The 14779-nt window shown below is 41.8% G+C and overlaps 1 protein-coding gene across 1 annotated transcript; it reads left to right on the forward strand.

The window, feature by feature from the left end:
• Positions 1–12069: 12069 nt before the first annotated feature.
• Positions 12070–14733, forward strand: LOC134878177 (F-box/LRR-repeat protein 14-like). The gene has a single exon (XM_063904046.1). The coding sequence runs from the start codon at positions 12703–12705 to the stop codon at positions 13912–13914; it is 1212 nt and encodes a 403-aa protein (XP_063760116.1). The 5' UTR covers positions 12070–12702; the 3' UTR covers positions 13915–14733.
• The last annotated feature ends 46 nt before the right edge of the window (positions 14734–14779 follow it).

Consider the following 14779-nt stretch of genomic DNA (forward strand, 5'->3'; position numbering starts at 1 on the left):
GCAGCACTCTGGCTGCTGACAGGGAACACGGGAAAGATGACAAATAAAAGAAGAGAAAAGATTGAAAAAACTGAGAAAGCCCTCTCCATCTTGCTAGTATTCCTGTTTCCCCTTCCCCTCGGTTCTTGTCACCCTCTCCCCTCCTCATCTCAGTGCTGGTGAGGTCACTGACCCTGAGTGAGTGAGCCTCATTACCCAGTCACTCTGTATCCACTCACATAAAAGGGGGGGGGGGGGGTCTTTAAATATGTGTGTACATGAGTGTGTGTTGACGAGACATATTGTAGATATATTTGTCATTCTTGAAGCCACTTTGAGTAAAGACTTTAAAAGAAACGACAGAGGACGGGTGTCATCGCAAGGAAAGGCAGGGAAAGATTAAAAGATGGTGCATCGACGACGGGTAGAGTGGAGGATAAAGTGACGGGGGAGATGAGGGGATGGATGCTGGGATGTGGAGAGGGTGGAGGGGTATGGGGGGCTTGTATCGGATCAAAGATAATTGTCAGTGGAAGTCATTATGCACATATTGTGTAGAGAAACCCGAGGACGCTTCTTTCAACTGATCCTTCTCATCATTTCTCCTCTCCTCTTCATCAGCCTCTGGGTGTCTTCCATCCCTCCAGGGATTTAATTGGACACTGATGGGTTCACTGTAACCTCAAGAGAGATAGGAAATATAAGTACAAATCTCTGGGACAGGAAATGTTGGGACATTAAACTGAATCCACACCACCATCAGTGGTATGATCCAAAGTCCTCCAAATTAGCAATAAGACCCTAAACAGCAGTGTTATTGAGGTTTAGAGAGTAGCTTAGCTAGGTTTGGTCTGTGGGTCTCTGCCTGTTTGGTGCATACTGTATAAGTGTGATGGTGTCAGCCTAAATATGTGTGCAGGCAATTGAGGATGAAATGGGATAAAAGTATGCTGTTTCCCCCCTCCTTCCCCTAAAAAAAACCTTATGTTAGCCCCTTAGCTAACTCTTGACTCAGGCAGTCTGGTGCCTGTCTGCCCACAAAACTATCCTAAACATGACATTCATACATGCTCACTTAGACATGTATAACCAGAGCGTGGCTTGCTGGAGCCCTGAATCAGCACACAAACACACACAGACACAGACACACACACACACACACACACACACACACACACACACACACACACACACACACACACACACACACACACACACACACACACACACACACACACACACACACACAAATATTACGTTGTCCTACCACAGCATGCAGAGCAGCATAAATTAAGACTGTTAATGGGTCTGAGCCACAGGGCTTCACTGTACTTCTCCACCCATTCAAAATCTCTCTCTCTCTCTCTCCTCTGTCCATCTGTCCGTTTGCAAGTATGAACAGAGCACAGTGACACACATACTGAAGGAGAAATTGGACTACTGTTTGAGATTGTGTGAGTATCTGTTTGATCTGGAAGCGTATATCTGTCTTTCTGTCTGACTGGTGACAAATTCTAGTAAAAGAAAGAATGAAACAGTAAAGAAAAATAATAAATGTTTACATGTCGGACCATTTTTTTTTCTGCTGTTTTTTCTTTTAAAGTCAAAGTCCACTTTATTGTCAAAGTTTCCACATGTGTTATACATACAGAACATTGAAATACCGTTTCTGGCAGTCCCACAGTGCAAATGTAAACAAGAACATATAACATAAAAAGATAAGAGTGTAGAAAAAAAAAGGGGGGGGGGGTTAAAAGGGGTATACAAAAAAAACAACCAAGTAATATATACATATCTTAGACACAATCAACACAGTTTGACGGTAGTGCAAGTAGTGCTTTAGTGCAAAGCTGCCCTTCATTAAAAAGTATGTGAGGGACGGCCTGGTAGCTTAGTGGTTAAGACACATACCAAAAAGCAATCTGAAGTCTAGTCTTTTCTAAAAAAAATTGATATCCTTTTCCAATTTCCACGAGAAATCAGCATAAGCTACTGGAAGTTCATGATTCAGAAAAAGTTTCTGCGAAAGAGATATTGCTTGAGTCTGAGACTTGGATTTACCCATAGGCTTGTGACAGAAACTCTCTCAAAACTCAATTTTCCAACAATTTGGCTGCAATCTCTGCAATTTTTCTTATGATATAATATATTTTGGAAATATACAGTTCTCTTATTTAGACACATGAAGCTAATCAGACAACATATTGTTAAATAAGTCTGTGTTTTTTTTGTTGTTGCAAATGTCAATGACATTTTGAATAAGGTTTTTAAAACTTTCGGGTTTTACTCTGGCTGCCTGCAGCCCTGACTTTGATACCTCTGTTGCATGACAATACTTTTTCTCCCCCCATGTTTCCTGCCAAAACCAAACTCTCCACTGAAAACAGACCCTTCTTGTTTTTCAAACTCCCAGTGCCACCTGTCTGATAAATAATATATGATAATAATTGCAATGACATCATCAGTTGTTCAGTTTTAAGACCTTAAATAGGTCCCTCTAGAGCCACAGAATACATTGCAGAACCACTTCCACAAGGCTGTGACAAGTCAGATTAACTTGATGTTTTAAATCGTTGCAGTGCCCCTTTAATTTGTTCCCCGTTCTTATCTATCTGTCTGTCTGTCTTGTCCATCTGTCCATTTGCAAGTATGACAGACACAATGACACACACACAATGAGTGGGAAATTACCCTGCTGCCGTGACATTGGTCTTCAGTGTGTGTGTGTGTGTGTGTGTGTGTGTGTGTGTGTGTGTGTGTGTGTGTGTGTGTGTGTGTGTGTGTGTGTGTGTGTGTGTGTGTGCTTTGATTGGCCCCGCTCCGTTTACCCAGTTGGGGATATCTTGTGAATATCTCTGTATGTATCTGCTCCACCAACCTGCAGCCAAACTGGGTCAGTCATGTCCCACCTTCACAGTGCCCCCATCCTGGGCACGATAAACCTCTCCCGGGAAACAAAATACGCCCCCACAACCAGAATCACAGGGGCAGAGGTCCACAGGAGGGTTTTGAACTTCTCTCAGCACATTTCCCTGCCCCTGGCCTGACCTCTGTCCTTTGACCCGACATCTAAACCTCTAAACCTGCGTCTGTCCCTTCAGATGCTTTCTGACCTCATAAATCACTACCTTAGACACAGACTGAGCCTGAAGCCTTTTTCTCTGATAAACTTGTGACAGATCTTGATTCTATCTCAGGAGATTTTTCTAATTGACTTTATAAATACATTTTACACACCTGTTTTTTTAAGATCGACTACAGGAAGTGTATTGAGTGAACCTACAAAGTAAGAATAAAGATTCAATCTTGCCTTTGGAATACAAAATATTTAGTGCTTATTGTTCATCATCTCTTTAAACAACCAACTGAACATAATGTATTCACTTTTAACATTATTTCATAAAGACAACAGAGGTTTACACAGTATGTAACCAGCCAGGAGATGTACTGATGCATTTAGGTTTAATGTTGTTGGCGGCAAATGTGTGTCATCAAGATAATGTGTTTTTTTTAATGCTCGATTGTCACATATTTTTTTAAATATCATTGTGAAGACACGCCCATCTCTAGAATGATTTGTGGACCAGTTATTTGCTGAGAATTCAGTTTGAAGGTCACTGTACTTACCTGCATGTTTCTAATTTACTGTAAATCCGACAGATGTGTTAGAGTGATGCATTATGGTCGTTAAACTGTATCATTATTTTCTGCAAATCCCAGCTCTGCCTTCTGGGATATCTGACATGCTGGTGCTGTCGGTTGTCAGTCAGCTGTCACTTAACATCTTGTACAGCTGAATTAAAACACTACAGAAAGACTGGTGAGGTTTTATATCGAAGAAAAGCAGCTATTCAGATGTTTCTTATTCCATGGCTCTGTGGGAAATCCTGGCAGTCTGCACTAACTAACCAGATCAAGGACTATTCTAGCTCCACTGCCAACACACATACCTTCAAACACACATCCACATCCACAGACACAGACAAAAACACACACACACACACACACACACACACACACACACACACACACACACACACACACACACACACACACACACACACACACACACACACACACACACACACACACACACACACACACACACACACACACACACATCCACATTAGCTGGGGGGTCTGAGCTCCCCCTCTACAGGCCTTCACCCCACATGCTCATCTCAATTAATCACCCAACAAAACAGATGTCAGGAACAAAGGAACGATCTCCAGGCCTGTGGGATAGAGGGGGGGAGGAGGAGAGGGATTCTAGGAGAAGGAGGGGAGGAAAAGCAAAGGGTGGAAGGATGATAGGAAAGAGGAGAAGGAAGTGTCAGTACATTTAATGTAGGGTGGTTTGTATGAGGCAGGTGAATGGAGGATGGAAGGTTCGTTAGAGAGGGATGTGTAAGCTGTTTATGTGCTTCAATCCCACTACTGTAACTGTACAATACATGATAAAACTGTAAAAGAGTAGGAAAAGAAAGAAGTCACGATGTAAGAGGGAGAGAGGAGCGAGAGACGGCAAGGGAGAGAAAAACAACAAAGCCCCGGAGATGAAAGACGGTCTACAAAACAATAGATACAAAATAATGCTCTGCGGTGTGCAGAAATAGAGCAAAGATTGAAAACCTGCCAAGATAAAGACAAACCCCCGCTTTTGAACTGTCACTTCACTGCGATACTGTCAGAAAACAAATGGCAATCTTGACAGGTTTCAGCTGCTTTGAAAGAGACAGAGTCATATTTTATTCACAAACGCATATTTTATGGCTTTTATAGCAAAGATCATAACCTGTTGTTAAGCACTGAATTCTTGAATCTTGTGCTAAATTATTGACATCTACATAATGTACAGAGGGAGAGAGAGAGGAGGGGAGAATAGGCCAGGGAGGCAGAGGAAATAGGATGGAAAGAGGAGGGAGGTCTGGGATAAAATAATGGGGAAGAACTGAAGGCTCTGAGAAATATCTACATTTCTACATATATGCACTCTGTTGTTTTTACATAAATCCATGAAAAACGCCACACTGTCTGTAGAAAGCAATCAATCTGCCGGCATTATGTCTCCACTGTTTTCTTCCTTCCACCCATCCTTTAGAGCAGCAGTCCGCTGTCTCTCTTTCCCGCTGCCTGTAGAGTGTGGACAGTGAGAGTTACAGCTCGCATCAATAACAGGCAGATAACGGCCCAGTCCTCAGTCTTCAAGCACAGCCTTAAATCACATCAGCCCTGGAGGGAAGCAAATGAAGAGAGAGGAGGAGAGGGGGAAAGCTTAGCACTTATGAGGCATACAACAACAGTGTTGTGCTGGTAAAATAGACACAAGTGGAGCAGAGCTGTATTAAAAAGAAAGAAAACACAAGAATGCATCAATTTATGCAGCATAAAAACACGGCTCTGTGTTGTAACTGAGAGTTCACACACTGAGCAACACGCCGAGGGAGGAGAGAAAAAGAGACATGATGACTGAGTGTGTGTGTGTGTATGTGTGTGTGTATTTGCATATGTGTCACTGCATGTCTTCAGGCCCATTCTTTCTGTATGTTTGGATGACAGCAGCACATTACTAGGCTGCAGCACAGGACATTCAAAATCTTTCCATCCAAAGGCAGCCATTGATCCCCAGTAAATTCGGTGACACTGACCCCAGTTGTAGATATTGAACTAACACACAAATACACACAAGCGCTTAAGTTTAAAGGTCTTTCTAAACACAACTTCAAACTTATTTTGATTGTTTTGCCCATCGCTACTGTCAGTCACAACATAACTATCAAGTTAATTGCTGAGATCTGGATGCACTTAAAAGGAAGTCAGACGGGAAGAAACACAAGCAGTCAGATGCATTCAGGTCTGACAAAAACATCCTAGTTAGTGGATTAACAAACAAAATGAAAACAATCTGTAGAAATGAAAATGACACTTTCACAGATGCATGAACTGTTCTTGCCATAGTTTTGCCCTCAGACAGTTGTCCTCTGCAAATGTAGGATTACTGGGGAAGTCATTACCGGTGAACACCTTACCTTTTCATCTTGTATTTAAAGGTTTATTTGTGTTTTGGAGGATCAATAGAGAGTTAAGATACTTAAACCGAGCACCAGGGTACCTTTCTTTAAATAATAAATACAATATTACCTTGTTTTCATTTAACTGCTCCTGTTTTTGCCTCATCAACGCTGTTGTGGCTATTTTACCATATTTGCAGATCTCAGCTCTTTGTCAGTAAAATGATATGACCGCCAACAGAAATTAAGCTATGGAAAACTCAATTTGTCTCCTGCAAGTCCAAACATTCATCTTAGATAAGGATGTCTCCCTCCTTTCAGCCCCTCTCCTATCTCCTCCATTTTTCCCTCCTCCATCCTTTGTGCCTTCATCTTCATCTTCCCTTTCTCCTTTTGTTTTCTTTTATGTAACTGACACAGGCATCAACTTTTCTACACCTAAACCCACTTTCTTCTCATCTCTCCTCCTCTTTCTCTCTCTCCCTGGCTCCCTCTCTCTTGACATAATGATTCAGTGACACTTGTCTTTTCACTTCAGTGTCATGCTGACAAGAGGAACACACACACAAGCCCACACACAACCACACATTTCCCAGCAGAGAGTTGGGATTATTGTACAGAGTAATGGGAGGTCCACTTGAGTCGATACTCTACAGTAAACAGTGTGTGTGAGCGGAGGTCAGAGGTCGGTCAGTGTTACAACTCCCTCTGCGCCCTTGAGGTCACACACATCCTTCGCAGGCAGCTGCTGTCCTCACTGCCCCCATGCTCTGAAGTATAGATCAGAACAGCTAAAGAGATTTAAAGGGATTACTCCACTCTGCTCAAACACACACTCACACACACTTTCACTCACATCCACAGGCAGTGTGTACGTACACTTCCTTTAGCTAGAATAGCTTATGGCCTGTCATCTTGCTGCAATATGAGAGTGTCTGTATTGCAGCGGGGTTCGATAATGTTATTGTGACCGGCTGCTTATGTGGCCGACCTCCTGACCTTTTGCCCTGCGCTCAGCTCCTTCCAACCCGGTCTACAGAAGAGGTCAGGGGTCACCGGGGACTACCCAATCACACCCCCAGATGGAGCCCTTTTAGCAGCAGGGACAACACCTGTTAACACCAAGACTGTGTCCTGTAAGAGACATGTTCTCCACAGTGTGATGAATTGAAAAGCATACATGTCCTGTGAGTGACGATCATATTGACAAACGGCTCTGTGGAGACACAACACACACACACACACACACACACACACACGTGCACACACACACACACACACACACACACACACACACACACACACACACACACACACACACACACATACACACGCGCGTGCGCACACACTACGCTCTGTTTGACATGTCATGTGGGTTCAGTCAGTCCTACAATGTGCACCGTATGAACGATGACCGGACACACCTCACTAACTCTGAACACAATGACAGGAGGTCACAGTCACACACTGGTAACTGTCTCCAGTCTTTGGTTTTTGTGTGTGTGTGAAAAAGTGTGTAAAACAGTGCATGTGTTAACCACTATGACAAAATGTGACTCACCAGTTTCTATCCTACAGCAACTTCTTCTTTAAATACACTTTGATCGTATAGTACACAACGATCAAATCCCATACAAGTTCAATTCAATTTTAATTATCAAATACTTTATGAATAAAACAGACAGAATTATGCCAGATTTTCTGACAAAATCTTAGACGAAAGAATTTAACTGCATCAGGTTTTTCAGATTTTTAAAATTGTTCTCTTCTGTGTGTGTTTGTGTGTGTGTGTGTGTGTGTGTGTGTGTGTGTGTGTGTGTGTGTGTGTGTGTGTGTGTGTGTGTGTGTGTGTGTGTGTGTGTGTGTGTGTGTGTGTGTGTGTGTGTGTGTGTGTGAGCTGTCAGAGGATATCTGGTGAGAGTGGGCTAATTGGAGTTAATTCACCATCTGTCTGTGTGAGCCAGCAGACAGGGTCATTAGCAGAGACAAGTCCAGCCACAGGGGAGGCCGAGAGGGGAATCACCATCCCTCACTTTCCCTGCTTCTGTCTTAGTTTTCGTTTTTCTCCTCCTTCCTGACTATCAAACCGTCTCTTTTCTCCATCTCTGTGTCTTCTTATCGGTTTAATCCTTGTTCATCGTTTTTTTTCCCTGTTGTGTGAATTTGCAAACCACAGTTTTAAAAAAATATTTGTATTATTTTTAGATGCAATGAATCTGATTATATGAAGAAGATTGTTTGGAGTGGTGATGATCTTACTGGATGTAGGTGTGGAGTGATCCTTTTCTTCATACAGTATTTCATGTTTTGTCAGATCAGCACTGCCCTCTGTTGGTCAGATGTGGCCTGAGATCACAGCAAGGTAAAAGAGATGAAGGAGATGACTTAATGTTCCTGTCCTTTGGAGAGGGAACCAAGTTTCTTAAGGTTTTACAAGTCTAAAACATCTTCTGCACAAGACAGATTATTTATTCCATTAATTGTTTTTTTAGTTGATTCAACACCGCATAAAAACCCTAAACAAACCCAAACTTTGATTAAAAGTATATGATGACTTTATTATGACATGCTCGACCATCAGAAATGCATTGACCTTTTAGAATCAATTTATTATTCAACTTTGTCATCATTAGTCCAGGGCCTTTGTTGTGTGTCGTTCCAACTCTCTTTCTCCATATATTATTCATAACTCTAGGCCTACTTTTGAATAGTACATATCTGCCGTTTGAGAAATATTTTAACGCAGTGGCGACATCATAATCCAACACAGCAGAAATGCTATCAAAAACGAAAAATGTATTATTATTAGTTTATTTTTATTTGTTAATTTCCGTATCATGACACTTAGTCGAGGCTATGTGTGTAGCCCTATGCACATCGTTTACGCAAACGAAGAGCATTATAAAAGGCAGAAAGGGCTGGGGTAAAGTTTGGACAACATGTAAACTACAGAACAGGACCGCTGACATAAACTGAGGCACGCATTCGGGCAGGACAAGCCACGCATCTGGCACCAGGCTGAAATGACGTAAGCCCATATGTCTTACAGGCAGCCAACAAGTATAAAACATAAATGCAGATAGACCCAGCAAACATTCATCAGCAACTCACCTGGCCTTATCATGAAAGCCAGGGCTGGCTTCAAAAAGTGAAATGAACAAACGACTTACCGTCAGAAGAGTTGCAGGCGACGAGTGTTGCTGCTGAACCTTCTAAGTACCGTGACCTTCCATTCGCTTGTGCATTTGCGTGTCAAGTCTTTCTCGAATGCAAGCTGCACCAACTTGGCCTTTCTCTCGTGTAGCATTGTGCGTCTGTGTTCCGAATTTCTCAGAGTGGAGAATGAATTCTCACACATTGCTGTGGATGCGCCAAATGTTAATGCATGTCTGAAAGCAGTCAGCACACTGGGCATGGCAATCAGATGGTTGTGGTACGTTGAGATGATGTGCTGTATGCCCCAATCTCCCTCTATTGCTTGCTTTTGTGACATTAAAAACTCTTTAGAAACTTCGAACTCAGCGTCAATTATAGTCGATTGTGACAGGTCGAGAATATGCTTCACAGCTGGTAGGAGGGGCATCAATGACCGCTAGGGGCACGGCCCTCGAATGCCCCCCCTTAGCGCCGGCACTGAATTGATGTCATCAGTTTTCCCAGAACCGGAGTTGAGTTCCATCTTCATTTCCGTGTGGTCTGCCATCATTTACCCAGATTAAAATAATGTGCTTTTATATCTGAAAGGTCTAAGGTGAATTACTAAGGATTGGGATAGTTGACCAATGAAAGACAATATAAGGGATAGAAGCTTAAAATATTACAAATTAAATCTAATTTATTTGTCTTCCAATGGTCTGTTACTTCATTTTTATGTATGATTCCTCTTTCGAATACTGGAGAACATTCTGCATATGAACTTATATTTTCTGTTTGGTACACTATGTCTACTAAGATTTAGGAAGCTATCTGGCTTTGTAATTGTTTTTTGTTCTAAGACGTCTCAGGCTGTCTGACTCTCAACAAAAAAGCAGTTGTGTTGAAAGGTTCAGGAGTCCATAGCTAGACTGGAGCCCTGAGAAATTCAAGGAATTGTAGGTATTTATTGTTTCAGTGCCCCTGGTGAGCTGATGTCAGGGGGCCCAGGATTCCTGGCTGTGCCCCTGAAGGTCAAAGGTGACTCTGAAGGTTTAAAGGTGCCTTGAACTACGGAAACTTCTCATTGCTGGTATTGCTACACAAATACATGAAGGCTTACACGTGGCTTGCTGTTTAAAACCAATGAGTTGATTCTCAGTTAAATCACCAAACTCTTTTAACTCATCATTTCACCTTCCAGCCATTTTCTCTGACATGGTGTTACAAACAGGGAGGAGGACCAGTTTGCTGTTTTTAACTGAACTAGTGTAGGTTTTTTCATTGTTGTAGGTTTTGTTTTGTTTTTTTTGGCATGACTTTACATGGAAGGGGAATTTGTTACTGTTACACATTGCCGAACAAAGAAATGTCTGCATACAACTGTGCCTAACCTTTTTCTGTGTACTGTCGTATTGACATTTCCCAGTAAAACTTCACCTACTGTTAAAAAGTATGACACATTAGCAGTCGGCTACACAAAACTCACAGAACAAAACCCATAACTTGGATGATGTATGAATTTGTGTGAAGATATGAAAGGTGGACTAACATTGTAAACAAACATCTAATCATTTAAATCACTATGACTGAAACAATTACAAACTTTTATTTTGGTGGCATTTGCAAATTTATTTACACAATAACTATGTTTTGTGTTGAGTGAGTTATTATTATTTGCGCACATGCAATTATGTTATGATGTCCCATGAAAAAGCCCTGCCAAGGTATAGAACATCATAAAATAATTAATTAGTCAACTTACATTTCTGTTGCTCATCCAAATATAAAATAGTACAACCACATTATATTATTGGCATAAAGGTCAGTGCAAGCTAAGGTTTAAAACAAAAGAATAGTGTTATTTGTGCTGTGTCAACGTTATCCCACTTGAAAGAAGTAAAACCATGTCACACACTCTGTGGCCATTCACATATCCTATTTATTTAAATTACATTTTGGTACTCAGGTCTTCAGTAAGATCAATAACCTTAGGGCAAAGAGGTTATCCTAAAAAAATAATCACTTTTAGTCAGAGTGTGTAACACCTTTTATTCAGATTATTCTGAAAAACACTTAATGTTTATTAACTGGTGATGTTTAAGGTTTTAGGGAGTCACATGAGTAGATAAAGGCTCTTAGTTCCTTGCTCCTTTATAGTATCTTAATCTCCCTACACAGTAAATTCCAATATGAACATTTAACCTTTGTATTTGTTTGTCCCGATGTTGTTAATTAATTTATACGTTTTAATATTTTCTTGAGGTGTTTGCCTTTTCTGTATATATAAAATTAATTCTTGGCCAATAAACTCAACAAACAATCCACAACATTTAAAAGCCTCCAAGGTATATTAATTATGAATGTGCACGTGTTTTCTAGTGTTTAAAGCTAAAACTGTGTGTTTGTACTGATTTTAACCTCTAAAAAACCCAAACTGCAATGTAATTACATCCAATCTGAACACTCAACGTATAGTAAGGATTTCTTCTTGCTGAAGGACACAATAGCATCTTTGATCAGAGGTGGGAAGTAACTAAATACATTTACTGAAGTACTGTACTTAAGTATGTCCGTTTAATACTACTTTATACTTCTGCTCCACTACATTAAAAAGGGTTATAATGTACTCCACTACATTTAATTAACAGCTTCAGCGACTTTTAACAAAATGCATCCCACCAAAAAAACGAGTGGAATTACTCTTTAGCTCACGAAAATAAAACATCTAATTATATAAACACACATTAAGGCAAAAAAAATGTTCTGCACAATGATTACTTTTACTTTTTATACTTCACGTACATTTAGCTACTAATACTTTTTAACCATCTGAAAACTTCTTCCACCACTGTCTTTCATGCCTCATACAATAGTGTTGGTGATAACATTAAAGCAGTAGTGCTACTCGTGCCCTCCACTAGGAGCCGCTGGCAGTGTCTGAGCCCGCTGAGAGCGAACAGAGAGCTGGTTTGGTTATTCATTGTAGCGATCCGGGATACGTACGCCGCTGCTGGAAATGTCTCAGACGGTAAAGGAGCCTGGCAGTTACCGTTGTACGAGGAAAAAAGCTTCGTGGATGAAAGTTTCTAAAGACTAAAAAGTTATTGGATACGCATTGCGATGACCAGGAGTAGCCGATAACTTGTTTTCAACGGATTGGACGGGAATGTTGCTCGGCTTTTCACAAGTTTACACAGCTAACGCTACGCCGACGTTTGCTAACGTTAGCGCAACAGCGTTAGCCTAGCATCGTTAGCCTAGCCTGCTAAGTAAATATTACGACTGCCTTTCGGAGTTTCCTGCATCCACGTTATCACCACAATCTATGGTGTTGATTTTATACCATCGTGTTATGTAATAGCAAGTAATAATAGTTAGGTTCGCCCCTACAAGATGGGTGGCTTCTGTTACGTTACACACAAAGCTAAGTGGCTATAGTTAGCCTGTATGCTAGCTGACATTAGCTAACGCTGCCGAGCGAGCCAGCAACTTCGGCAGAAGAGTTTCGGTGAGCTAACCACGACAGTATTGTCGTCCACAGTCAACCTCTGTTGCTAAACGCAGCCATCCTGCAGTCATGTTTGAAATGGAGACCCATATATCGTGCCTTTTCCCGGAGATCCTGGCCATTATTTTCAGTTATCTGGACGTTAAAGACAAAGGGAGAGTAGCTCAAGTGTGCGCGGCCTGGAGGGACGCGTCGTACCACAAGTCGGTGTGGAGGGGGGTGGAAGCCAAGCTCCATCTGCGGAGAGCTAACCCGTCTCTGTTCCCCAGCCTGCAGACTAGGGGGATCAAAAAAGTTCAAATTCTCAGCTTAAGGCGAAGTCTGAGCTACGTGATTCAAGGGATGCCGCACATTGAAAGCCTTAACCTGTGTGGGTGTTTTAACCTCACAGACAACGGACTCGGACATGCCTTTGTGCAGGACATCCCATCCCTGCGGGTGCTGAACCTCAGCCTTTGTAAACAGATCACTGACTCCAGCCTGGGTAGGATTGCCCAGTACCTCAAAAACCTGGAGGTGCTTGAACTCGGGGGATGCAGCAATATCACAAACACCGGCCTGTTGCTCATTGCCTGGGGCTTGCACAGACTCAAGAGCCTTAACCTGCGCAGCTGCAGGCATGTGTCCGACGTGGGCATCGGTCACCTGTCTGGCATGACCCGCAGCGCTGCAGAGGGCTGCCTGTCCCTGGAGAAGTTAACCTTGCAAGACTGCCAGAAGCTGACTGACCTTTCTCTCAAACATGTTTCAAAGGGTCTGAACAAACTCAAAGTGCTCAACCTCAGCTTCTGCGGAGGGATATCAGATGCAGGGATGATCCACCTGTCACACATGACCCATCTATGCAGCTTGAACCTGCGGTCATGTGATAATATCAGTGACACAGGTATAATGCATCTGGCCATGGGCTCCCTCCGGCTCTCTGGACTTGATGTCTCCTTTTGTGACAAGATCGGAGACCAGAGCATGGCTTACATCGCCCAGGGCTTGTATCAGCTCAAATCCCTCTCTCTTTGCTCCTGCCACATCAGTGATGATGGCATTAACAGGATGGTACGCCAGATGCATGAACTCAAGACTCTCAACATTGGACAGTGTGTGAGGATCACAGACAAAGGGTTGGAGTTGATAGCTGACCACCTCACCCAGCTGACAGGGATTGATCTGTATGGGTGTACAAAGATCACCAAGAGGGGTCTGGAGAGGATAACACAACTCCCGTGCCTTAAAGTGTTAAACTTGGGACTGTGGCAGATGACTGAGAGTGAGAGAGTGAGGTGAAATCTCTCATTCAGTATACATGTGTTTCGTTGTGTATAGTGCGCAGTTATGTACTGAGAGGGACTGCCTGTATTCATTCTTAATTTTTTAACTTCAATACTGTGAGTAAAAACAAGGAGAGGGGCTCTGCATTGATCACTGGAATATTGTTCACCTTCCTGCAATACTCCGCTCTTAGTTTCAGTCTGGCACTCTCTTCTAATGTGCATTGTTTAATCTCAGCCTGTGTACAGTTCCTAATATCTAGCTACCTCACCCATCAAACACAGGAGTGCCTACTATTGCTGAATAATAGATTACATTGCGTATTTTTGTGACTCACCTTCCAATGGAGATTTAAATATTTTAAAAAATCTCATTGCAGAAAAATAGCTAGGCATTTTAACTCTTAACAGAAAGGCAAATTTTGATAGAATTGTTTTTTTGGCTGATGTATTTTTTACTTGTGTAACCAATATTTTTTCTATTGAGTGACTCTTGACAACATTGTACTTCAAATTGAAGTGGATGGATCACTCCCTGTCTCTTTGTTTACCTGTGTATAGTTGGCTATGTTTCATATTCCTGAGGAAATAAGTATGTACCAGATGTTCCAGTATGCGACTGTCAAAGGTTCATCAACATAACTACAGTAAGGCGTAGTAAGTAACAGCTGCCAAGGCTATATGCAATACCTTAAAACTGTTTTATCAGTGGTTTTCTCCTGAGGAGCTTCCAACGATAGTGTCAGAGTATTTGTTTAAAAAAAGCAGTAATTTAAGATTGTTTTATATTCATACAGTAGTGATATTTATGAATAAAGATGGCAAATATGTTTCATTTTTGTGTTTTAATGAATTTAACAGTTAACATTTATTTGATGTAT

This window comes from Eleginops maclovinus, chromosome 2 (genome assembly GCF_036324505.1).
Source record: "Eleginops maclovinus isolate JMC-PN-2008 ecotype Puerto Natales chromosome 2, JC_Emac_rtc_rv5, whole genome shotgun sequence".
NCBI lineage: Eukaryota > Metazoa > Chordata > Actinopteri > Perciformes > Eleginopidae > Eleginops > Eleginops maclovinus.

Bases quoted from the DNA above. Each gene is read 5' to 3' on its own strand.
- LOC134878177 (XM_063904046.1), top strand. From the start codon at position 12,703: ATGTTTGAAATGGAGACCCATATATCGTGCCTTTTCCCGGAGATCCTG.